We start from the raw sequence: 27480 nt of genomic DNA, 5'->3' as shown, positions 1-27480 counted from the left end.
ATGCTGCTGAATTCATGTTCTCACAAATATCTATTAGGACAAATGTTCATATAGATTTTGTGTGTGTGTCAGGTGTGATCCTGTACATCTTGTTGGTGGGCTACCCTCCCTTCTGGGACGAGGACCAACACAAACTGTACCAACAAATCAAGGCCGGTGCATATGACGTGAGTACTTCCCTCTCATGTTCTTGTAGTTGACTTCCTCAACATTTGTACTGTACTTGTGAGCTGCATGTGTGTTGTTTGTGTGCAGAGGTCCAGTGCAATTTGCCTGGAAACTGTTAACATGACGTGGCCATGATATGGAATAATTCAGTGTAGTGTTGTGGAAATGTACAGTATACTGATTCAAGATAACAGGTAATTATGGAGAAAGTTTTGAGTGTAAATGGGGAACAAGGGTAATCAGAAAAAGGGCATGCTTTCCTCTGCCACTGAGGTGAAGGCCACTATTTGAGAATTTACAGTACAGTACAGCTGATCCATTATTAATATAAAAAATATTTATTAGTGCAGCTTAAATAAATGCCCTTCTTTTATGGGGCTCATACTTGCAGGCTCATCCCAGGTTGGCTGACTGAGTGTGTATTTCTCAAAAGGGATTCATGATGAGAGTTACGGTCCGCAGAGTCTGTTAGAGAGCTCCATCTGTGTTCATTCACCTTGAAATCTAATACATAATCTCAATCATAATTTATGTGAATGTGAAAAACAAGCACAGAGCCTCGAGATGAGCCCTACTGGATACCTTCAATTCAAGTCTCGTCAAATAACACTCTGAATTCTTTCGTGCAAGTCATTTGCAAATTTAATTTGAGTTTTGAATTGCTTGGTACTTGTTATTGCATGATTTTTTTTTTATCTAGCTGTAGAGAAAAGTGATACACTATGAGAGAGTGATAAGCTTATTTATTAGATCTTGCCATACTCCTCTGGGGGATAGGAATTTATAACCCGTATTAATTTCCATAATTGGAAGCAACCACATCTAATAAATGTGCATAATGTGAGCATTGATATAAAGTGACTGTTACAAGCACACTTGTATTATGACTTGTAACAGTGTGCTTCTTGAGTATCATAACTGTCATGCAGATGCCTTGAATCTCATTTTTCTTTCTTTTTCTTCAGTAATTGACAACTGACACTCTAATGTTTGAAGTAAATGTCTTTTGATAACTTGGCTTGATTTTAATAGTAAACATGTTGGCACTTTATGCTACTTGGATGGAGGGATGAGGGCAGCAGGTGTAGGTGAATGGAGTGACGACATTAACTGGAAACTCCTCCTGTTACGACTAAAGGGCTTCATGCATTGACTTGGCCACCACAGTTTGAAAATTACTCAGCTTTTTCCTTTAACATAGAATCAATGAATGATTTTTTTTATTTGTGTCATACTATTGAAATGGCCCATCAAAGAAAGACAAATCCTTGAGTCATTCCACATATTGTGCATGTTCCAAAACAAAAGAAAATAATGTAAAACATGTTTTATACAAAAAACAGAATATATACAACACATTTTCTTCTCAATGTCCATGCATTGTCCAGATAAGCGAGATAATTGATAATTGAGGTGTGTGTGTGGGTGTGTGGGTGGGTGGATGTGTGGATGGGTGGGTGTTCCGCAACTAGTTTAATAAAGATACATATTTTTAGCATAGTTCTTAGTACATTAGGAAGAATGTAACATGTTCATGGAAAGCAGCAAGCAACAAAATATATATAAGACTTTCAAAAGAGAGATAGTCTGAGTGGCAGGTCTAGCAGTTCAGAGCGGAACAGGTGGAGATGGTGTTATGTATTTTAATACTAAGGTAATTGCAGTAAAATGCACTGATGCACAAATGTCTTAAATAAATGAAAGAAAAGTTCAGTTGCAGCCTGTAGTGATTTTACAGTTCATGTCATCGTCATTCAGTTCATGTCATCGTCAAGTTCAAAATAAAATTTAATAAACACAAACTAAAACTCCCTGTCCGCTATTTGTTTGTGTTAGATATTTATTACGCCAGTTGTTCCAGGATAAAATATTCAATGAAAGCATACCAGTGATATACATTCTTAACACTTCTTCCTTTTTTATCTCCCTCTTTCTGCAGTTTCCTTCTCCAGAGTGGGACACAGTGACCCCCGAGGCCAAGAATCTGATCAATCAGATGTTAACGATTAACCCTGCCAAAAGGATCACTGCCGACCAGGCCATCATGCATCCCTGGGTCTGCGTAAGTCACACTTCAAGTCTTTAAAATAAATGTGGTGTAGTGTTCGTGCCATATTCCAACATTTTTTCACTCTACCTTTTAAAGCAGTACAACCTCTCTCTCACACACACACACACACACACACACACACACACACACACACACACACACACACTCCCAGAGTGACACTGTAAAATGTCACTGCTTTTCAAAACAACAACATAATCACATCTAATAGTTTGGTGTTAAAATCATGACCTGCTAAACACAGAGGCCTACATTATGTACTCAAGCAGAATGTGTAGTGTTTGGTAAACTGAAACACATTCAAAGCTCTCAGGTTAATTTTTCTAAGCTTTGCTCAAAACTACATGTAAAAGCTTTAAACATTTGGATAAATGTACAACCTAATACCATGACCATGGACATATGGGGTTCTGATTGGCTGGCAGGTGTCCATTTAAGTCGTACAGGACAAACATAGCTCCAGTAACTCGTAATTTCCTTTTATTCATTAGTGGTTTATTTATTCTAGAAAGACGACGCAAACACGTTGTGTTCATTTATCAGGACTCCTTGTCATTTGGGTTCGATATAGGAGTGAAAAGCTTTGACATGGTTTACATTGAAGTTAGGTTTACTGTATCTATAATGTTGTCTCCTCTCCTATACATACAGCAACGCTCAACTGTGGCCTCCATGATGCACCGTCAAGAGACTGTGGAGTGTCTGCGCAAGTTCAATGCCAGGAGGAAACTTAAAGTGAGTGTGGACACACACACACACACACACACACACACACACACACACACACACACACACACACACACACACACACACACACACACACACGTTAATGTAACACAAATCCTTATGTTGATTTGTGTGTCTCTCTAGGGAGCTATCCTCACAACGATGCTGGTGACCAGGAACTTTTCAGGTGAGCTTTGGCAGTGATACTAATCACACATCAAGAGATTCAAATAAAGCTGTACAGAGAAGCACTTGGATTTAGAGAAACTTAGCAGTTTTGTGACAAAAAACAAGTCTGTTTCGTCATTATATCTGATAAAAAATATATATTTTTTGTTTGAACTTTATTAGTAATCACTTTGTCCTGATCTGATACCTAAGGTTTCATAGGTGAAATGATACAAATCACTGTTGTTCTTCTACTTTCCTTAACCGCAAATTATTATTTGCTTGTCAGCTCTGTCTGCAGTTTTGATTTTGCACTTCAGGGGTTTGGCTTGGATTTCCTCCTCGTAAGCAGTTTGATCACCAAAACACGGTTCACTTTTGATTGAACACCCAATTCGTGGGCTAGACGATGGCCTAGCAAGCTAATGCATTGATGCTCGTGGCCCTGTGTTTATATGCTTTCATGTAAGTAAAGCAGCTCCTGTGGATTACAGCCAACTACTTTCTACAGGTCAAGATCGATCTAAAGAAAGCAGACGAGCCAGACCTCTGATTTGCTTAACTGCAGGCATGTTTATCAAAGGAATGTCCACGGAAATAAGATTAATAATTCCGCAGAGCAGGTATTTTGGTGCCGAGAAGATTTTCCATCTGCTGCTTCACTTCATCCTAATAAAAAGGAGTTGGGTATCAGAGAAAATCTTATCTTCAGTAAGCCTGCTTGATCCAAAAACCTTCGAGAAACCTATGTTTTGTCATCCTTGTCTAATACTCGGAAGTTTAAGAAATCCAGAAAATAAAAAGGCTTTAGTGAGGCTCTCGTCCCACCTGTGCCTCCACATTGAATCCCTCTCTGTCCAATAGTGGGACGGCAGCATACCAGCCCTGCCGCTACCACCAGCACGGCCTCAATGGCACAGGAAGGTACGTCTGCTTGAGGGTGTGTTGGAGTCGGGCACTGCCAACTTTGTACTCAGGCTATTGGCATGGGGCCTGGGCTGCTTGAACCTCTCCACCTGCTGCCTGCTGCCTGCACACTGATGAACCACTTGTGAATGGTTGTTGTTGCACTGGGTCATCTTACACATACACAGACACACAAACAAGTAAATGGAAACCGCAAACGAAGCTCAGCTCTTGACCTTTCAGTACTGCTGCGTGTCTTGATGCTCTAATGAACAGAGCTCCTCTCCAGGACTGGCTATTTAATTTCCTGTGTCGAACACAACAGCCATTTAACTGACACCCAGCATGACCCTCTGACATCCCTCCAACTACCGCAACTGCCACCTAGCGAAACTCTGTTTACACATCTTTGCATTAACGCAACTTGTGCAGGCTGCATATATTTTCCTCTGCAGCATAAACATTGTAACCTTTTATAGATAGACACGTCAGCCTTCAACCTCAGTACCCCTTCCAGTTTTACCTCCTCTGAATTGTTTTTTGTCCTTACTTGATGCCTGCCTGTGCTCACTGCAACCTTCCCGCCGCATGGCTCTGGCACTAACAGCCAGCCAAGCATGTGTATGAGCGCACAGTACAGTACAGTATGACAACCTGCATGGGAAGCTGTTTAAACAGAATGCATTCCTTTATTATATATTTTTCTTTGTCTCCTCTCTCTCCTCTCTCGCCTGCTCCGTTGTGCTTGTATGAACAGACAAAACCACAAAAAACCTAAAGGTGTCAGTATGCTTCTACAAAGTGTTTTTAGGATCATCGAGCAGCATCTGAAATCACCTCCCCTCAGATCAGCGTATTTATCGGGGCTGCGTCTGATATTTTTGTGACTTTATGAAACCGACAATTCAAAGAGGTCAAAACTTTGGCAACTATGTATGTATGTATATATACAGTATATATACAGTGTGTGTGTGTGTATATATATATATATATATATATAATATATTTCACATGCTGTTGCAACAACCATAGACAGTATATAAACGGCAACACCTAGTAACGTTAGAAAAACTACAACACCACACCAGATCTAGCTAGACTGGAAACAAAACAGCCACGCTGCACACACTTGTTTGGGCTTGCGAGCCGGCCAAAGAGTAGTAGGTTAACGTTACGTTACGAGTGGATGGCAAGCATGAGACGCCGAAATGGATGCCAATAAGATTCTGAATGGAAAGTTTACTTTTAAAAAGTCGAGGGGGACAGTAGTTTCACGCATACACAGCCTGTATGACACGGAGAAAGCAGCCCAACTGGAACTGCTGCAAACGCTGTCTCATTAACCGGTGATCACTGGACGTCAGTGAGTAATCAAAATGATTTAGAAGTTACTGCACACTATATTGACTATGTATATCAGCATACGGTTTTAGGACTGAGTTGTTTGTATCGGTTTTTTTTGACTGTTTTTGTCATTTGGGACATTGTTACATTCCTTATTAGAAAAACATAAAGGTTACAAATGTCCTGCTGTGGCATCTGGTTTTTGGACCATTTTGTTTGTACTGTATAAGCAAAGTGTTAATGTTACATCTCAGTTAGGTTAGGTACTTGGAGGAATTGTGCAATAATGACAGATTCACACATTTTTCTTTTGTTTACAGTAAATAAATAATAAACAATTACAAATCTTAAAGTCAAGTTCATAAAGTAACTTTCTTTGCATTCATTTGATTCCCAATTAAGATAAACTGGTAAGAATGGCTTTCCATTGTTAATATGTACTTAAAAACTGTTCTGAAATGCAAAATAATAGAATTTTATTCATGTGATAAAACATGCGATTAATCGTGATTAACTATAGAAATTTGGCGATGAATCACGATTAAAAAAATTAATCGTTTGACAGCCCATATATATATATATATATATATATATATATATATATACACACACACACACACACAAAAAGTTTGTATAAATATATACAAACTTTATTATGAGACCAATGTGTTTCTGCTTGTGACCTTCATGAGGGTCATCATCATACAGCACATTACAAAGGAGGCCAGTTTTTTTTCTAAACTGGTATGGTTGTGTAAGGGGTGTTCCTAATGATGGACATGGATAACATCATATTTGGTCCATTAACAGAAAAAATGCACGTATAGGGAGGTACCCAACCTTATATAGCAGAGGGCTTCACCCAAACATTATAAAACATACAGTAAATACCTAATAACAGAGGTTTTCATTCATGGATTTATCTAGCTTTTGAGAAATTAACATAACAAAAAATATTGGCTGGACTTAATGACTAATTTGCCTATAAAAAGACAAATTTTATTCAACTTTCAAGTTTCAGTAACAGAAATCCTAAATGCTGTTGGTGTTTCCTTTTAGGTTTAATATTTGTTATGCTTATTGCCATTTTTAAAACCGACAATCCAACAAACACGGCCACTTCCATTGTCCGAAACTTCATCAGGTGTCGCCCCATTCTACGAGGGCAGCCTTTTAGCTAGACTAGTTTGTATGAAGCATACTGAACCATGACAGGGCGAGCTGCTTGCTTTAAGGCTGTTTATACAGGAATTACTATTGTATTATTAGGGTTCAATGAAGTGGATACTACGCCCATAAGTTGTTAATGATGGATTGCTCGTGATGCTCGATAACAATTGTTAAATTTCTTCACTTAATGAGTTGCATACAGTGTAAAAGTGAAGAATATGGTTTTAAATTTGCAGAGATGATGTCCTGAACTTAAAGGTTTCTGCTCAGCAAGAGAACTGTTGGGAATGCACTCCTTGGCATCTCTTTAAAATAAAGACTTTTAAGTAGATGCTGCATGTTTAAAAGCCACTGTCGCATCGCATGATCCCACCACCTCTGTGAAAATGATTTAAAGAATGCCTTTTAACGCACAGTAAAAGCCTTGCAGGTGTTTGTTCCTCCAGTTTTCATATTCAGTTTTGTTTTCAGTTCAGATGTTAAGATGCAGATATTAAATAAGTTACTGTTTTCTTGCCTTCTTCATTGCCCTCCTTCCTACTTTATAAATGGAAGGTAAGGGAGGATTATTGGAACATGACTAACACAAAAATGTTTATACAGTAATGTGTATTTATTTTTAATCTGTGTGTGTGTGTGTGTGTGTGTGTGTGTGTGTGTGTGTGTGTGTGTGTTTGATTTGGAGATTATAATTCACTTGTGTGTATTGGTGTCATTTCTATGCTGTCTGCTTATAACTGTGGACAGGTGTTCAGGTGCACATGATATTATGTCGGTGTGATCAATGTGGGCTAACACCTAACATGCACTGGTTAGATTACAGTTGGTGGTGTTTGACCTGCAGGATATATGTCAAAAGTTTGAATATTTTTCTTTTTCTTCTTTTTCCATCTTCCACTTTTAACAAAGTCGTTCTAGTACTAGTGGTTAGGTGGAAAAGGGTTAGCTAAATTGCACTGAAATAAATGAATTGATCTAGGAGAGGAACACAAACAACAGGTTGTTTTGGATAGAAGCACCTTGTGTTCAGAAAGTAACTCATTCAGTCATTTAATTAATTAATTAGTTAATTCATTCATTCATCCATTCATACTTGCTCCCTGGAGGCCCTCAGGAGGGAGTTGAATTGTCTACAGATCAAACACTAAACCAGGACCAATTTATCACTTATTAGTCGTACTGCTTATGTTGTGTACTTTGACACTGTGCTGGAATTAATGTTGTTGTTTTGGGGATAACGAGACTATTATTTTTTTTTACCTGTTTTCAATGTTCATTGTTTTAACTGCTCCTAGAAAATGTTGACAGTATGGAGGATGATTTTACCCAAAAAAATAAAATAAAAAATGGTTAACTTTTTGTTGATCTACCGCCAGGAATAAATATGGATAAACACAAGTTCGAAATAAAAAGTAAATGGGAAGGGTTATTTGAAATTTGATTAAATTAAAAGTAACCTTGAAAAGTAAAAAACACAGTGCTTTAATGTATATTGCAGCAGACAACGATCAGTATTTATATAAAACAACTGAAAATAGAACTAGTGCCTCTAAATCTCCAAATGTTCTGTCTTGCTGTTTCTGCCAGTAAAAGAGAAGAATAGATGAAATTATGCATGAAAAAAGTCTCATACATATCTCAATACTCATGGTAAATCAAGATAGGAGATACTAGGTCAAATTATTAGATTGGATTTACTAAAAACATTTAACTCATGATTTTGACCTTCTGTGATGTAATTTTAACTTACTCATAGTTTTTAATTTGTATCAATTTCGATTTACACCTATTGTTAACTCACTAATTTATAATTTTTGTTCTATCTTAACATTTTTTTGACTTGCTAATTAAGTCATATATTTGTCACTGTACTTTACATTTTTATTTTATCGTGTCTAATTTTCCAATCTTTTTTTTCTTACTTTTCTTGGCAGAACTCAGCTTCCATACAACATCAACAATGTCCTGTGGAGTTGGGGGTGTTATTGGGCTCTATAACAAAATCAGCGAGTGTAGGCCTATATTTAATCAAAAAAACATAATGGAAAAAGGGTTAAAAAAAAAACCTCAGGGCACATACATGCTCCAAAGCAGTTATTTAAATTTGAATTATAAAGATGTTTCTAATTTTTTTATCTGGTTTTCCATTTTCAGTTTGCTATTTCTATATCCAGTAATACATATCAAAAGGCCTTAATTGGCCTGATTATCCCCAGTGGTGGAAAGTAATATTTTGGGTTTGATTGTCTGTCATACAACAGTTATATGTGAAATCGGTTGGACACACACACCAGGCCTGATAAACCTTTATTGGACTTTAGTTTGTTCTGCTGTTCTTTTTGTGCAGTTACTTCTCATACTGTGTCCTTACCATATTGTCTCTCTTTCTTTCAGCATGCAAAACCTTACTAAACAAAAAGTCTGACGGTGTGAAGGTAAGTTCTCTGACCCATGAGGGTTTTAATGACTTTACTGCTTCTGTCTTACTTACTCTTCCTATCTTCTGTTTCCTTCCTTTTTGGTCTTTCACCCAAACTACTCTCAAATAACATGTACCTCTGATATTATGAGCATATGGAAAAGCAATTAATTTAACTGGATTACTTTTGTGCTCTGGTGCTCCTTTGTTACTTTTTCTATAAAATGTGATTTAAAGATTTTTGTAGCTCAGGGAAAAGGATTGATCTTAGAAATAAAGTGGCCGCTTGGTCATGTTTATGAGTTAGCCGTTAAAGGTGGGGCACAGGTAATACAAATGTGAGATTAATGTGAAAGTAAGGAATGTAGTAAAGACCAGTAAGCTTTTAAAATGTTTGTTTTTTTACCACCAGATTTTTCTTTGATTCACAGTGATTTAAACTACCGTCATGTCTTGGTGCTCATTTTGTTTTGATCGACAGCCAGCACCAATGCATGCAGTGAAGTGCCATGATCAACAAGGGTCCAAAATAAAATTTCCATTACATATACAGTAACTTAAACAATAACTGAGCTATTTCTGTCCCCCCCCCCCCCCCCAAAAAAAAAAAGAATTCCCAGAAACATTATACAAATAAACTGCACAACCAATGATTTAAATCCTTTAGTTCTCCTTTAAAAAATAACTCCCTATATTGTTTTTGCTGCTGATTCTGTTTAGCTGCTGAAGCCCTCTTAGTGTCTCATTGTTGTTCCTGTGTAAGCTTGTGCAACGGTTTTGTTTTTCCCTCTTTCTGGAACCAATCTGGCAGCTTCACTTTTTTACTATTTTGATTAGTTCCTTGTTTCCCCGATGACCCCTTATTTTTTTCCTCCTCCTTTCCATTGCTGTCTGTCAGAAAAGGAAGTCCAGCTCGAGTGTTTGTTTGATGGTGAGATCGGCTCTGTTGTTTTCGTTAATTTTTCGTTCTTCGTCTTTTCGAACCTTTTTCCCCCTCTGGTCCTCACCTCCCCTTCTCTGTTCCCCTTCTCTGTTTCATTTGTTTATTTATTTATTTATTATTTTGGGGTAAGATGCTTGAGGCGTTGTCTATGACAGTTTTCGTCTTGTTCCGATTTCTGTTGGATTTCCTAACTCCATCCCTGCATCCCCTTCTGCCATAAGCGCCACCAAAACCATTTCAACCAATCTCTCACACACACACACACACACACACACACACACACACTTCCACTTATCCTCTTCTGATGTCTAAGATCAGTCATTTTGGCTTACTTACCCTGCCAGCATCCCTGAACATCACAGGAGTGAGGTACATTTTAATCACTGTAAACATCAATATACAATAATTTCCCCTTCTTTAATTATTGCATATTTATTGTACCCTCATTATTATTATTTTTTGAGTGGACTTTTTTTTCTCTACCTCTACCTGTGAATAAAAAGGCTGTCTTGGTCACCTGCAGATAATCAACACAGTTGAACTAGAGACAGTTCAGGACTGACGAAGTGGTGTGTATATGTAGTAATAAAGTAAAAATACATTTTAATTTTATTTATATCTTCACACAGACATACACTATTCTCCACAATTAGAGAGAAACCTGTCATCAAGGCCTTTCACTGCATGCACAGACTTGGACTGGTAATTATTATTATAAATTTATTTTCTGACTCAGTTACGCATATTTTGGCTGTGCTTCTGCCAGAAATGGTTCACCGATTTATGGTGCTTGTTTTAGATGCAAACTTGTGATTTCTCTTTTAATCCCAGCAGATGTCGATTTACCTATTTGTAAAAGTGCTGGGGAAAATACTTAAAATCCAATCTGAAATTATGTTCATTGTTTTAAAAATGCATGTGCTGAATAACTTCTGTATTTTTACTTTTTTAATGGTGTGACATGTCTGCAAAAGTTGTAGACATTAAATGCAGGCATAACCCAGGACGCTACACATAAAGAGCCCTTCAATCACTCAATACACAGTTTTATAATAGAAAAAGTATTTGCATCAATTAAACAAGTTAGGAAGCGAGTACACTCACATTGTTTTTGGAGCATAACACTTAATCTAATTCTAAAGGTTCCTGATGATCAAAAGAAAAGATTATTTTGAATCTACGTGCTTCCGTTTAGCATTGAACCCCACTCCCAGATTGTGCAGTTTTAAATCCTACACATTTACAATATGTTGAATATTTATATTGGCCGTGCAATGGCTCTATTCCTGTTTTCCACCTGAGATTCCCATCGGCTGGTTTATGGTTTAGGCCCAGTGGGAGCAGCAGGAGTCATTCTGTGTTGTGTTTCTTTGCCCCAGTCGCAGGGAACCAACAGTAAAAACAGTGTAGTAAGCAGCAGCAGCACCAAAGACAGCAGCATGTCATCTTCAGCACCAATGGTACCTCATCTCTATTTGGTTTCTCTCACATTGCTTTTTTACGGCATAATTTCATTGTTTCCATCTTTTAAATGTTTAGTTCTGTCTCCTCCTCATCTTTTCCTGTCACACCCCATATTTAGTGAAATCTTTTCTGTACTTCGTCCTCTCCCTCGTCCTTTATCCTCTGCCTCTTTGCTTCTGTTTTGAACACAAACTGTGATGTTGGAAGTGGATTTGATGATTTTAAAATTAAACGATTAAATGTGCCTTTGAGTGTCTCTCCTGGCTTGTGTTTTACCCAGACCTCCTGCAGACACACTCATATTTATATTTACTCATTGCACTGACAAGTAGACAAATGACTTTAATTTTTTGGTACAAAAGCAGACACGACACTTTAATCACATTCTGCTCAGCCTTATCCCAGTGACTCCTTGTTGATGTTTTGCTTTTTAAGAAGAACAGGTTGATGACAATTTCTCGGAAAGCAGAGCTCAAAAAAGTTTAAACCTCTGCATCAAAAGAATGTATTTTACAAATTTCTCTTCAATATGTGAATTGTAAATGATGAGGACTTCTGGGTAAAGCAGGAGCTGGAGTGGACGGGTATCAGAGAGATATTGTATGAGGATGCAGCCCCTGTGTTCATACTGTACATGTGATGGGATTAAGCCATGTATATACAACATACAATATAACTTAAACAAGGCTTTACCCAGGTTTCATATATGGCAGCAAGAAAGAACATATCAACTTAATGAAAGCCAAACCTCTCCTCTTATCAGTCAGTGCATCAGTAAAGTCTACTGTGTCACCAGTTGCTTTTTAAGACCTGAAATGACCAAGTCCAGAGAAAATGAGAGAGGCCAGCACCCTCAGAAAACCGGAGGGTGAAGCCTTTCACCTCTGCTTGACACACAAAGTGCTCTGTTGTTCAATCCGCCCGGGGGGGTTGGTTTGTGACGATAGATCTTTCAGATGCATATTTCCACATCGCCATTTATCCCGCGCACAGAAAACTTCTCATGTTTGCGTATCGGGGCAGAGCCTAAGAATACCAAGCCATCCCATTCGGGCTGTCGTTAGCACCGAGGGTGTTAACCAAGTGTGTGGAGGCAGCGCTGTCTCCGTTAAGGAACAGCGGTATCAGAATATTTTCGTACCTAGACGACTATCTGGTCTGCTCCCACTCACGGGAGCAAGCAGTCAGAGATTCCACTACGGTGATAAATCATCTCAGGGATTTGGGGTCAACATAAACTGGGCAAAGAGCCGAGTAGAACTTAGGCAGTGTACGGAATATTTGGGTCTCAAAATAAACTCCCTCTCCTACCGCATCACGCTATGGGAGGGGAGATTAGCTTCTCTGGTACAATGTCTCTCCCTTTTCCGGCTGAGCAAAGTCGTGCCGTTCAGACTATGCCTGCTCGGCCTTATGGCGTCAGTAGTGTCTGTGATACATTTGGGGCTTTTAATGATGAGGGATTTTCAGCGTTGGGTTGCAGCATTACGCCTGTTCCCACGTCATCTCAACTGAAGGGTGAAAATAACTCTGGCATGCGTAGCAGCCCTCCACCCATGGAGAGACACGGCGGCTCTCGCGTCGGGCGTCCCGCTAGAGGCGGTGTCATCCAGAGTAACCATGACAACGGACATCCCTGTCAGGATGGGGAGCGACGCTGTTAGGGAGAACAGTGAATGGCACATGGAACCGGAGGTTAGCCCAGGCTCACATAAATGTCTTGGAGCTTATAGCGGTGTTTCTGACTCTGAAACATTGTCTGCGCATTCTCCAAGGTTGTCATGTTTTAGTGAAAACAGACAATACCACTGTGGTTGCGTACATCAACCGCCAGGGCGGCACTCACTCACTGCAGTTGCACAAGTTAGCTCGCACAATTTTGTGGAGAAGCGAGAGACTGCTGTCTCTTCGAGCAACACACGTGCCAGGCGTTCTAAACAGGGGTGCAGATCTCCTGTCACGGGGGAATCCTCTGTACGGAGAGTGGACTCTCCACCCACAGGTGGTAGAACAGATCTGGCAGAGATACGGTCAGGCAGCCATAGATCTCTTTGCCTCGCAGGAAAACACGCAGTGTCCAGTGTTCTTCTCTCGGTCAGGCGTAAATGCACCGCTGGATGTGGATGCTCTAGCCCACCCATGGCCAAACGTGCTACTCTATGCATTTCCCCCCCTCAGTCTGATCTCCCCTACCCTAGCGAGGGTGAGAGGACAGGGCCTGTCGCTAATCATGATAGCGCCGAGGTGGTCATCCAAGCATTGGGTAGCAGAGATAACACAGCTCCTGGCAGGAGAGCCATGGCCTCTCCCCATACGCAGAGACCTTCTCTCCCAAGTGGGCGGGGAGATCTACCACCCTCAACCAGACCGCGTAGCGCTCTGGGCTTGGCCCGTGAGAGGTGGAACCTGAATGCATCAGGCCTGCCAGAGCAGGTCATTGACACCATTCAGAGTGCAAGGCCGCATCCACCCGCTCTCTTTACAGTGGAAAGTGGTGGGTTTTTGAGGAGTGGTGCACATATAGGTATACCATCCCTTTTCAGTGTGCTGTGTTTCCTGCAGTACCTGATGGATAAAGGGAAGGTTTTTTCGACAATTAAGGTGTACTTAGCTGCTGTCTCAGCTTGTCACATGGGTTTCGGGGATAAGCCGGCGGGGCAACATCCCTTAGTTTGTCGTTTTATGAAAGGGGCATGCAACAAGCTCTCAGTTTCCAGGCCCCTGGTTCCTCTGTGGGATTTGTCGGTCATGTTGGACGCCCTCTCTCATCACCCGTTTGAGTCTATGGAGGCAGTAGGGATGAAGTTTGTCTCTCTTAACCCTTGTGTTGACTTCGGGTCAAATCTTTCAATTTTTGTTTTATATCAGAAAATATGGGGAGTAGAAATAAGCGCTGAAAATGTGTAGAAGAATACAAAATAAAAATGTAACAATTTAAAACGTTGGAAAAAGCAAAAACCAACTGTGGATAAAAAGGCGTCAAAAAAAAGTGTTTTTTTCAAGGTTGACAGGAAGACAACACAAAGGTTAAAACTAGGGCTGTCAAAATAACACGTTAATTTCGATTAATTAATCTGAGAAAAAATAACGCGTTAAAAAAAATAACACAGATTAATCTATTCCACATTGCCGTTCTAGCCACCATTCGACTGTAAAATGAAGGAGGGAGACGAGAATGTGCTGCCTGGATCATTGATTGGAACATTTACTTGATATGTCTGCGCTTCTCTCTGATCTGATCATAGACAGTATGGGATCTGATGCTCTGAAACAGACGATACAGGCAACACAAACACCGCTGAACGTGATGCTAATTAACACGACAGCAGCTAATGTTAGCCTACCACTAGCTAGTTAACACTATACTCAACAGCAGCTAACGTTAGCCTACCGCTAGCTAGTAACTGGATTAAACACGGTTAAAATGCTGACAGCTAACGCTTAACGGTGTAAAGTTTGACTGTGTTTTACTGTAGAGGATTCAACACGTTCAACACCAGTCTATGTTCAACACCGGTATGTAACAACCTGTAGCTGCCATTGGAAAACACAATGAAACTGGTAAACTACAGCCTCGTGGTGCATTTGAAGTTATTGTAAATGTCCCTTTCCCATCTGGTGGTTGTTTTTGTCGTTCAACAGCAATTTACTAGTGAAATAAGTTATTGTTATTGTTATACATTATTATTAAATCATTTCATTTTGACCATATCGCCTTAGCAATAAACAAGCCGTTCTTTAATGTCACCAACTGTTGTTTAGTACCCTTTTTTTTCTTTTCTTTTTTTACTTTCTTAAAAAGTATCAGTTCAGGCACCGTTAATTATGTATGCGATTAATTTAGATTAATTAATCACAGAGTATGTAATTAATTAGATTCAATTTTTTAATCGATTGACAGCCCTAGTTAAAACAGCTTTGCTCTTGGCTTTAACCACTGCAAAGCGCGTAAGTGACTTACAGGCTTGTTCTAGTTGCCCTACCTGTCTGCAGTTTGCCCCAGAGCTCTCTAAAGTCTGTTTGCGGCCCAACCCAAGCTTTGGGCCTAAGGTGGTGCAGTCAGCCTAAAGGTGTCCCTCAGTGGAGCTCTTGGCTTTTCACTCGCCTCCTTTCTCCTCAGGAGAGAAGCAAAGACTTCACATGTTATGCCCTGTCCGGGCTCTGCACATGTATGTGAGTCAGACGGCTGGGTTCAGAAAAGCAGATCAGCTGTTCGTGTCCTGGGCTACTCCCCATAAGGGCAAGCCGTTGTTCCACCAGAGGCTGTCCCACTGGATTGTGGAGGCCATATCATTGGCCTATGAGTGTAAAGGTTTGCAGGCCCCCCAGGGCCTGAGAGCTTATTCCACAAGGGGCATGGCGACTTCATGGGCCCTTTTCAGGGGTGTGTCAGTGAAGGAAATTTGTGCGGCAGCAAGCTGGGCTACGCCTCACACTTTTGTGAGGTTTTACAGGCTGGATGTTTCCGGACTGTCCATGGCACAGGCTGTGCTGGAGGTCAGACGCTATGGCGCCGGGGTCAGTGTGACTCTCGGTTCAATGTGATTTTGGCTTCTGGAGATTCATGCAATCCGGGAGTGGTCTATATCTCCCATAGTGAAACACCGAACAAAGTTAGAAAAAGAACTTTAGGTTACTTAACGTAACCCCAGTTCTTTGATAACAGAGTGAGGTGTTTCACCAACACGTCCCTCCTTGCAGAGACACGGAAAGAAACCTATCTGGAATGATTTGTAAGGAGCTGGTTGACTGTGATTATATGAGGGGGCGTGGCCCTAGCACAGTTCGACCTGTCTGTCACGGACAGACGTGGTGGCATTGGAGCTTCCATAGTTGGTCACACCGAGGCCATACCCATAGTGAAACAATCTCACTCTGTTATCAAAGAACCGGGGTTACGTTAAGTTATAGCATTTTTCAAACTATTCTGCTAAAGTGAGAACAGCCTATGAATTGTGATAGTGACATCTGTTGTAACTTCCAATTGGATATTGAAGCAAAATGCATTTCAACACTGTTAAATAACTTCCAGGTGACATGAATGGGGCATAAGATCTGCACTTACTTACATGCACATACAGTCTATCATAGAAGCTCTCCTTCTCAGGCTGGCTGGTGGTGTGTTTAGCTGTTCACTGCTGTTTTCATGCATTTGGAGACTCTAAAATGATCCTGTAAACACAATGCTGGGGACAGACTGACACTGAGCGCCTTGACATCTACAGTCATCTATTTAATCACCATGAATGCTCTACAGCCTCTGTACTGTAGCTACTGTGCTTGTTTTGGTGTGTGCACGTGTCTGTTTTGTATGTTTGTCGTCACTCAATTCGTTGGTATTCCCTGGCATCTTCCCCGGTACACCCACACCCACGCACCCACACCCCCACCTACTCATTTTCTCCCTGCATGGTAAAGTGTCTCCTACCTCCCCCCAGGAAGCCCAGACAACTGTTGTACACAACCCAGCTGATGGCACCAAGGTAAGGCCCTCCTCCCACCACCAGCCACTAACACCTGCAGGTAACTCGTGGAGGATTTTCTCTAAATATACTCCATACATTGCTGTCAATACAACTGTAATGACTCTCTACGCGTCTTTGTGCACCTAATGTGAGCTGGCTTCTGTCAGCATGTTTCATTATGTCTACTCCTGTTTACCAGAAGCAAGTTCACAGGAGAGTCGAATCCTGTGAACCCCAAATCTGGAAGCAGATAAGTACAGCTCCTGCTTGTAGTGAGACTAGCTGACATTTTAATCAATGTGAAGGTGCACTATTATGGATCCACTGGAATAAATGTAGTGTCAGTGTTTTATTGTAATCAGTTATTACATTTTAAAAAAAACACCATACTGCTTATCCAGGTCTCAAATGAACTGGGATAACAAAGAGTTAATTTTAAAGATTAGAATAGATTTATTAATTCATTTAAAAATATAACAAGGAAATAGAATTATTAATTGGCAAATTTAATGATATGTTAATGATAGTATGTTTTTGTTTGTTTTTAACCTTGAGTTTATTAAAGTGCTCATATTATGCTTTTTGGCATTTTTCCTTTATTGTGTTATATATCATTTTGGTGCGCGTTATAGGTTTACAAAGTGAAAAAGCCCAAAGTCCACCCCAAAGGCACTTACCCTCTCCAACAGAAAACACTGTTCACAAACTGCTCCAAACAGCTCTATTGTAGTCCAGCCTTTACTTCCGACAGATCCTGACGCATCTCATCACGTTATCAGTGTAGTTACTAGATGATGGTTTAAACAAATATGTGGCTTTTGCTGTGTGGTGTAGCACCACTGCTACACCACACAGTAGTTTTTTAAGCTTAAGGGAAAACTTAAGCTTAAAAAGCCAAATATTATGTTTCTTAAAAATATCATATTTTTTTCTGACGTTAGCAGAAGCGCTCCCTATTTCAGGTGAGGCACCTCCATTATAAAACGCTATGGAAAACCCTGAATTGATTATGATTAAACTGTAAAAGTATATAAATATTCTGGTTGTACCCTTCAGGTCTATACAGCATCACAGCCAATTTCAAATGTATATAAAAGAGAAAATCCTACACGTACCGTCTTTAACAGCAGCACATGCACACTGACAACTATATCTTCAACTACTCATGTCAGACTTTTTATTAAACTTGGAACCAACTTCCATGCTGCTTGTGCTGTTATGTTGGTGTACAAGCTTGCAAATTGACACTTTGCTCACAAAGGCTTGCGTCCTCTTGAGGAGCAGTTACACACTGATATGCACTCCTTGCTGTTACAATCAGACACACAATTTCAAATTGCTCATACCCTTTGCTGCTCATATATGTGTGGCTCTCTGCACTTCTCCTCGCTGCTGTCCTAGCTGGTTTGTGCTCCTGGGAGGGAGTCGTCCATCTGTCCATCAGGTTGTCTATGTGTCCGTATGGGCAAAGTGTGCAAAGCTTTCCAACATTTGTCTTGCTATTTCCCTTTACTCCCCTCATTCATCTTTCTCTTTTTCCAACTTATTTCTCTTTCCATTTCTCTCTGTGTGACAGGGCTCCACAGAGAGCTGTAATAACCCAGAAGAAGAGGAGATGAAAGGTAGGAAAGGTACTTGTCCAACTTTCACCTACTCTGCATGCCTTTTTTGTCCACTTTATGTGTTGTTTAAGTTTTGTCACTGTGTTTAACTCCAGATCAGATAGAAAAATATTACAATATCAAGGGTAGTTGAGGCTTGGAGATCAAGTAAGTTTAGTAGACAGATGCCTTTGAGCATCACAGGAAAGACAAATGTGTGGGGAAGAGTTGGATGTAAACACTGCATGTATGGGGACCGATTACAGTGCTGCCATCCCAAAGGATATACTTTTGCTCTTGTCTCCATTTACATCCTGTTCAATTTCTCCGGAGTCAAACGTCAAACCTGTTTTGCCTCATTTTCATTGTGGAGTGCGTGCATCATATACACACGCCACTTACGCCTTTAGTCGCCTTTAGCTCGGGGAAAACCCTTCAATGTTTTCAGGTGAATGAAGTAGGACAGAGCTACCTCCAGAAAAGAGTTAATCCAGTTACTTAAGGTAGCTTTCTCTGGGTTTACCAGCACTGATCTTATAGTGGATCATCTCTGACATGCAATCAAGAGGCTGCTCTCTGTGTTTCTGTCAGGTTGAATGCACTTCATTATTTTAAGTTGCTTTGGATAAAATAATATGCAAAATTAATGTAATGTAATTTATGTGAGTGAAGTTACCTCTAACACAAAGGTGAACACAGGAAAGGTCACTAAGATGAAGCACAGAAGAAAGTGACCTGAATGTCACATATTCTGTGACTGCATACCAACAATTCTGCAGCTCACAGGTTTTAACATCTGGTTCTCTTTGACTAATCAACAACATTGAAGTTAAAATGTACAGTATGTGTATGGGATAGTAGCTCTTTGGTTCCACAATGGAGCAATAGTAAGATCAAGTGGTTTAAACTAAATGGTGCACATTTTAAGTTATATCTAAACTCCTTAGTCTAATTAAGTTGTATGGTGAAACCTGTTTTCAATCCCGCACTACTTTCAAACTAAACTAAAGTACATTTGAACAAAGCGAGTGCAACAGGCTGCTGATCTCAATGTGACGTTGATGCTCGTGCTTAAAGCTTAGAAGTTATTCAGTTTGGAGCACAAGTGACCTGAGATGTTTGCCTTGTCCTGCTTATTTGTTTCTTACTTTCTGGTGTCTGAATCAGCTGGTTTTGACTATTTCTGTCTGTGTGTGTGCAATTGGTTGCTCTCGGGTATCAGTGTGCCCTCTATAGTGTGTTGTAATAAGTACTAGACTGTCATGTTGAAAAATGTGGTCAATGAATTGAGTAGTTGGTGGATGGAAAATAATAAACAATGGTACACAATTGATAATTTGAAGCAAACATCTAGTCTCAGATCTTAAATGTGAGGGTTTGTGGCTTTTCTTTATTTTTATGTAAATTAAAACTGAATACTTTTGGATTTTGCTCAGACAAAACAACAACACGCCATTTGAAGATGTCACATCAAGCTGTGGGAACTTGTGATTAGGGCTGCAATTAACAATTGATTCCATTAACGATTAATCTGCTGATAATTTTCTCAGTCGTTTTGTCCGTAAAATGTCAGAATAAAATGCCCCGTTATAATTTCCCACATCCCAAGGAGATGTTTTGAAATGTCTTGTTGTAGTTGGTCAGCAGCAGTCCAGTGTTTGTCTTGGGATGGGGGAAATGGCTGCCTCTGAGTCTGAGTCTACTGGTACAGACAGTGCCGTGTTAAGCCAATGCAGCCCTACAGAGCAACAGATCCTGTCTCCTCACTGCGCACCACCCACGTGTAAGTCGGCAGCAGTTTACCTGATTCAACTCTTAGCCCTGACCTTTGTGGCCTGACCTTTCTTCAACAAACAAATCTACTCTACAAGCAAGATAAGACATTTTGCCATTTAAAAAGGCTCCTTCTCTTCCCACCAACTTACTGCACAAGTTCCCCTCTACCCTCCTGTGCTGCCACCTACTGGCACCCAGGCCTGAATGCAAGCTACTGTTCCCCCTCTACATTGAGTGTCTGAAGTCTAATTTCTTACAATAACCTTTTTCATTTACTTTGTACTGAATAAACTGTTTTAAATGCCATGTAAATACTTACATGCATGGCATCTCAGCTTTGCTAAATATAACTTTATTTCACTGGGATGATGGTACCTGTCTGCAGCTGGTCCCCTGCAGGAGGCTGCTAGCAGCCCCAGTGTCCCTCAGACCAGTCCAGCTCAGAGCTCCTGTCCTGAACCAGAGTCCGCTCTGTCGCCCCACGCAGGCATCAGCCGCAACCTGCAGCAGAGTAAGTGCCAGGCAGGTTGTGCAGTGCTTGTGCAAAGGCTCCCGAAGCGGTGTTCATACCATTTGTTCTGCCTTTCCGTGCCACCTGATGGCAGAAGGTGTGAGGACTTATGAACACAGAGGTACATGCAGGTGTGAAGGATTTGCTAGCTGGCTTTTCTGGCTCAGCAGCTGCATGTGCACAGTGTATGCATGCAGTATGTGCTTTTCTGGTGTGATATTTTGCAAATGAATTAATGCCACATTCTCTGAATTTGGATTTAATTGGTGTGGGTTTGTGTGCACAGAGAAAGATTTTTGTCTTTCATTGTGTTTGACTTGACCGTTCATCTAAAGTTGAAGTAATTTCAACCATTTGTTAGGGCATATTTTGACCTGTGATATCTTTAAAATGCTTTGTTGCACTTAACTCAACCTGATTGAGCCATTCCTCACCAGACGTTACAGGCAGCTTCCTTCCATGAAGTTAGTGGCAAAAGTGTAACTGTTTGCATGTATACAGTTTGTGGTGACATTCTCATAAGTAATGAGTTTACTTTTCGAGGGTTTACTGAACAGAATGACATAAATGAAAACCCTCCAAAAAGTGATGCCTTTGACATAATCTTATAAAAAACATGCTCTGATTGTTTTAAAAATTTCCAATGAAAATACAGCGAGTAATTAGGTAAGTTCATGGTGATACTTTTCTTTTTTTTGTTGCACGTAGCTGCTCGGGAACGCAAAATGAATTTCAACGTAAACTGATTAATAATGCCAAATCTAAGCATAATATCAGTTGATGGACATTGACAAACCTCACTCTGATCATTGGGGACAATGCAGCTCCTGCCTGACTATTAGGCATTTTTTATTTAGTTATCTTTGGTGTATGTTATATGTAACATGTTTTATGTCTCAAGTTCCTGACTTTAAATGTCATTGCCATTATTTCCAGAGGCGGTAGCCAGAACTTATTTCAAATGTCAGAGGTTTCAAGTAGCGGTATTTGTATGTTCAACTTCCAAATTATCTTTAACCTCTTCTGGTTGTCTTCCCTCTATTTCTTTCTGTCTCTGTTTTCAGCTCGTAAACAGGAGATAATAAAGATGACAGAGCAGTTGATTGAAGCTATCAACAATGGGGATTTTGAGGCTTACACGTAAGTTTACATAACGTAAACAATACAAGTCGTTATCTTTTAAGTGCCCTTTTGAGGCTCAGATTTTTTCCTTGAAAGTATTTTTGTCACTATATTTTCCTTCAGTATTCTTTCCATATTATCTGTCATGTACAGGTGTAGTCCACATTCTTCGCTGCAGGATAAATTCTTAAGGTTATCTCTGGTTGTGTTTCTCTTGTGACAGGAGAATCTGTGACCCTGGACTGACTTCTTTTGAGCCAGAGGCTCTTGGAAACCTGGTGGAGGGCATGGACTTCCACAAGTTCTACTTTGAGAACCGTAAGTTGCTCAGTGTTGTGTATATTTGTAACGCAGTCTTCATCGATTTACAGTAGTGCTTGATTGGTCTCTTTGAATCTAGTAGAACTGTAGAATTACTTTGTAATATCCTAAATTGTGCTGTGTTTACATCCATGTTTGCTAGCTTCCGGTCTGTTCCCAATCAGTGGAATAGTGTTAAACCATCTGTGGGACCGTATCCTTGTGCACATGTATGATACAAACAAAACAGGGAGACAGATTTCTCTGCATACAAGAATTAACAATGTGAAACTTAGTGGTGAAATACAGTTCACCATTATAGAAGACTAAGGAAACATAGCACATTTTCACATTTGAGAAGCTGGACCCTGTGAGTTTAGAGCATTTTTGCTTTAAAAAAAACAACTTATCGACTATCTTAATTGTTGCAGGTTGATTGACTAATCGTTGCATCTGTTCTTTCATCCTTTTAAAAATCTTTGGTATACCAATTGTATCAGAGTGGCAGGAATATTAACCCCCTGCAGTGTGTTCACCTTTACAAACGTGTATTGTAGGATCAAATAGAGAGAGATTCCAGCACTTCCAAACACACCACTGTCATGCTGAATTTTGGAGGAAATTTGTGTAAAATAAGTGAGATATGATGAAACATGAAAATGTCCTTTTATTCAAATACATAAATTATAAATTCGCTTTCCCCTCAGTTATCTAACAGTTGGCTCCTCAGCTACACATTGACACCTGACCTGCACATTTCCCTCCCCACAGTTCTGAGTAAAAACAGCAAGCCAGTGCACACCACCATCCTCAACCCCCACGTACATCTGATCGGTGACGATGCTGCCTGCATCGCCTACATCCGCCTGACGCAGTTCATGGACGGCCAGGGCCGGCCACGCTCCTGTCAGTCAGAAGAGACGCGCGTGTGGCATCGCCGCGATGCCAAATGGCTCAACGTGCACTTCCACTGCTCAGGAGCACCGGCTGCACCCCTGCAGTGAATTGCCAACCCAGGCCCAGGTAAGGTGATGACTCCTCACTATTGCACTATTGACAGTCTGAAGGGTTAACAGTTTTCTGCTGCATGTAAGGATTGTGGTAGACCAGGGGTTGTCAAAGTTTTGATGACTCTGTGCCAATTTAGGGAGCTGGCATATGCATTTTAATGACATTATGTACTATGACATTTTTATAATATACTATACAATAACTATTTAATAGCATTTTATCACATACTATACGATAACTTCTTTGACATGTTTTATGACTTTTATAGCATTTTTATGACATACCAGAGATGTCCAAGTCTCTCATGGTTATAATGAGTGCTTAGAACACTGCATATCAATAAATAAGGAATTTAAAGCATGTAATATGTTATGAATCCTTTATGTATTAGCATACAGTATCAGTTTTAAATAGTTGTTTGGTATATAATTAGTATAAAAAAAAAACAAGAATGTTTTACTTTCAAGTTAATAACTGTATTTTGCCTTGTAACATGAACATACAGTACAGACCAAATATTCAGGAACTAAAAAAGAAAGGACTCGCTTGTCTGTTGCTGAATCAAAATGACAGACCTTGCCTACTATTGTGCAGGCTCTGTGGGGACATAAGATCAAATACAGAAAATGGTATACCTAACAGCGCCATAATTAACATCCCATAGTACAAACTGCAAAACATCACATTGTAACTAAATGCAAAACACAATTGCTGCCAAATGTGAAATATACTGTAAGTTCACAAAAATGTGAACACACTGCAGTTAACTTCCTTATGATAGAGAATCATCAAGTATGTTATTTACTAAGTGTCTGGATAGCACAACCTTCAAATGCGTAAAATGTTTCAGTGCTTAAACTTTCTATAAATTCTAAACTGACTAACTTGAAATGCTTATCTATCTAGTACTAAGATCTGGATGATATAGCTAATAATTTTATGTGCAACAAAACCCAACTGGAACCACATGGTTCTGAGAGAAGAACTGGATAAATGGTTACAGGGTGTCAGGAAAATATTGTTAAAATTATTAGCAAGAAGAACTAACCTATTTTTCACTTACAGAGCACAACCATGTAATGTGCACTGTGTCTACAACTATTGACAGCTTATAAAGTACTGTAAGTCAGCACATCCCCAGACTCTCAAACCAAGTGTAACATTAACTAAATACATAATTTCAGCTCAGACGTTTCCTAAAAATATAGATTGTTCACGAGTCCCGCATCTGGAGTCTGAAGTCTTTTGAGGACAAGTCTCAAGTCAAGTCTCAAGTCACTGTGTGTGCGACTCAAACTGTGACATACTATAACTTTATGGCATAATATACTATGACATGACTTTTTATCACATTGTTGTTACATTGTTATGTCATTTTTAAGCTTTGAACAGCACAAACAAAATTGCAGTCACCTGAATTGGAGTAAGGGCAAAAATCTCAGAGATGGATATCTCAAAACCTCAACATATAAAACCTAAATCATCTGCATGGCCGTCTGCAGACCAAGGCTAAGTGAGTTTCCACACTAACCGTTGCATTCTTCCGTCTCCAGCTTTGCCTGAACTCTAAAGCTGTTTGGAGCATTATTCTCCGTGGTCGGACCGGTGCCTGGATCCTGGCCGGGAAGAGGCTGCTTGGAAAGTTGTAAAAACAGAAAAGTGGGGAAAATACATAAATAAAAAAGTAAACCATTAAAAAAAAAAAAAAAAAAAACATATTTCAAAGCTTGACTGAATGACCGACCAACACCAATCCAGTCCAACTCTAGCTAGGTGATGATGGCGCTCGGCTGATGCGCCTTTTTGCAAATGGTGCATGCTTCTGGTGGCGACACAGGTGATGCTGTCCTGGTCCTTGTCTCCCATGGCCTTTATTGTCCCCGTCTTTGTTTGGTCTGCTGGAAAAGTATTAAACCTGTTTAAAAAAAAAACAACATTTATATATAACAAAAAATCAAATACACTTCACATACATAGTGAACACAGAACTGGGGGCGACAAGTATAATATCTGAAAAGATTCGATTTTTTTGTTTTGTCTTGAGAGAGCAGCAGAACGTCTACTTTAATAGAAGTATTGTTTTACGGTTCACAGCTGTGGGTTGGATTTATGGGAACGGGAGCAACAAATATCTACTTACTGTAATATCAGAATTTAACATCAAGTTTAAGTGTCAGGTTTGAGCATCTGTACACTGTTTTTTTTAAAGGGGTTTAGAAATGATTCATTACTGGAGGGACCTTTTATTTTTGTGTTTTTCTATTGTGTTAAGCTGTTTTTACCTGTGTACATGTGTTTCAAAGTATTGTTTTGAAAAAATGGTCATTTTTAATCAAAAGGGGTATTTTATTTAATAGAATTGTGTATAAATAGATATTTATATAGGAGTAAGGGGAAACATTTACTTTCAGGGTGTAGGGAGGGGAGTTAAGCATGAATGGGTATTTTGTTTCTGTTTTGAGGTCCTGGGGTGTATATAAAAACTACTCACACCATGCATGCATGCATGCATGCACGCACACACTCAAGGTCCCTGTGCTCTAGCCATTAGGGTTGAACCTCTCGAGCTTTAGACAACAAACGTCCAGGCCAGCTCATCCTGAAGTTGCAGAGGGCCTCCATCTGTCTGCCCTGCAGTGTTTAGAGACGAACACTGAGAGGCGCCATGGGTCAAAGTCTAAAGCTCCTCACATCTCTGTACTACCTAATCTGAAAGCACGGACGCACTCTCACACTAGGGCTGCACGATATTAGGAAAATATCTAATTGCGATTACTTTGACTGATATTGCGATTGCGATATGATTCATGATATTGGAGGGAATGATCATTTTTGTATCATTCTCCTTTTCATTGAAAAATATATTAAAAAAAATAAAAAAATAAATAAAAATGATTGAAGTGTGATTTTTTTTTTTTTTTTTTTTTTTTTGCGAGGATCTGTACCAAACTAAGATTTTATTTAGTCTGTAGGATACGATTTGGAGGCCGGGATGTCTCTGCAGCACCACAATACTTTATTTTAGAATGGTTTGACACAAATTTTGCCTTTAACAAATATTGCGCCCCCCTGCCATTTGGATATTGCACTTGTTCATATTGCGATTTCGATAAAATTGCGATTAATTGTGCAGCCCTATCTCACACCAACTTTTTACCTTTTATCTGTTCTTGTGTATTTCTGATGTGAAGCGTGACATATTTGAAATGTCTAATGGCCTGTACTGTTTTTGCAGACACATATGACTCAATGCTGTTGTGCTTGCTCTTCTAAGGGAGTGAACCTTTCTGCAACTTCAGGTTACGCTCGCCAAAATCCTTCCCGCACACCCTACCTCTGCCCCTCTTACTTCCATCATTCCTGCCTCTTACTGTATACTCTCCACATCCTTCGCTAACCAGCCCCATTACTGTCCTAGTAGCACCACGTCGTGTGATGATGATGATGATGATGATGATGTCACCCTTATGCCTGTCTCTTGTTCTGATTGTGTTCTTGAAATTTGTGTGTTGTCCGTCTTGGCTTGCTGTACTTCTGTGTGAAAGCATGTTAAAAAGGGAATGCAGCCGAGGGATTGGACAAAAAAAAAAAGGCATAATGGGAAAAGGGCTATGTTGGCTGGAGGGCTGTGGGACCTTCACTGATGGCCATCAGTGGCTTTGGTACCTTTTGTCACAGTTTCTGTAGTAAATGTTGTAGTTGTTGGTGTTTTGATGTTTTTATCAGTTGTTTTAGCCAGAACTATAAAAAAAAATTAAATAATTAGGGGTTGAAATTAATTGAGGCGGAGACTGCCACAACCCTTTTTTTAACTGCCCGTTTATACACACACACACACACACACACACACACACACACACACACACACACACACACACACACACACACACACACACACAAGGCTATATTGAAACTCACATCATGTAAGCACATAAAATCAAATATTTTCCATTAAAACACAATATATCTCGTCGGTGGTTAAACTTTGCAGCACTTTTTTCACCTTGAGTGTGTGACCTTGTACCAGCGGAGGGGGGTCCTGACTCTGCTACGCTTCTCCATAGTAACTCATGCTCTACTTAGGCTGTTGCTGGTTGTCACAATGATGCTTCAAATCATCGTCACCGTGTCTGTGAACGCACACGGACAGTCAAGTAGATTTACAAAGAAAAAGAAAAACGTGAATCATATGCGAGACCCATCCTACTGTATCAACCGCCTGTGCTTCTTTCTGAGTGCTGTGACATATCTGACATGCCATGAAAACTGTGTCTCCCCCCCCACACACACACACACGTTTTGCACCATGACGACGATG

The 27480-nt window shown here is 40.0% G+C and overlaps 1 protein-coding gene across 50 annotated transcripts in view; it reads left to right on the top strand.

Annotated features, from left to right (window-relative positions):
* The window catches only part of LOC116061713 (calcium/calmodulin-dependent protein kinase type II subunit gamma-like), a 62509-nt gene extending 37393 nt beyond the window's left edge, over window positions 1–25116 (top strand). Inside the window, exons 9-24 of one of the 50 annotated variants that reach the window (XM_035992378.1) lie at window positions 73–167; window positions 2108–2230; window positions 2888–2971; window positions 3107–3149; window positions 3995–4054; window positions 8945–8985; window positions 9868–9900; window positions 11292–11372; window positions 16815–16859; window positions 18418–18472; window positions 20121–20225; window positions 20604–20729; window positions 21794–21869; window positions 22075–22169; window positions 22923–23174; window positions 24716–25116. In XM_035992378.1, the coding sequence (XP_035848271.1) occupies window positions 73–167; window positions 2108–2230; window positions 2888–2971; window positions 3107–3149; window positions 3995–4054; window positions 8945–8985; window positions 9868–9900; window positions 11292–11372; window positions 16815–16859; window positions 18418–18472; window positions 20121–20225; window positions 20604–20729; window positions 21794–21869; window positions 22075–22169; window positions 22923–23155 (1295 nt within the window). In that variant the 3' untranslated portion in view covers window positions 23156–23174; window positions 24716–25116. Of the gene's footprint in view, window positions 1–72; window positions 168–2107; window positions 2231–2887; window positions 2972–3106; window positions 3150–3994; window positions 4055–8944; window positions 8986–9867; window positions 9901–11291; window positions 11373–16814; window positions 16860–18417; window positions 18473–20120; window positions 20226–20603; window positions 20730–21793; window positions 21870–22074; window positions 22170–22922; window positions 23180–24715 lie in introns of all 50 variants that reach the window. The other 49 variants (XM_035992379.1, XM_035992382.1, XM_035992380.1 and 46 more) reach the window with 49 other exon arrangements.
* Window positions 25117–27480: the final 2364 nt, after the last annotated feature.

The sequence above is a fragment of the Sander lucioperca genome, chromosome 15 (genome assembly GCF_008315115.2).
Source record: "Sander lucioperca isolate FBNREF2018 chromosome 15, SLUC_FBN_1.2, whole genome shotgun sequence".
NCBI lineage: Eukaryota > Metazoa > Chordata > Actinopteri > Perciformes > Percidae > Sander > Sander lucioperca.
Note: the sequence above shows the minus strand (reverse complement) of the source record. Positions and strands in the feature narration are given on the sequence as shown.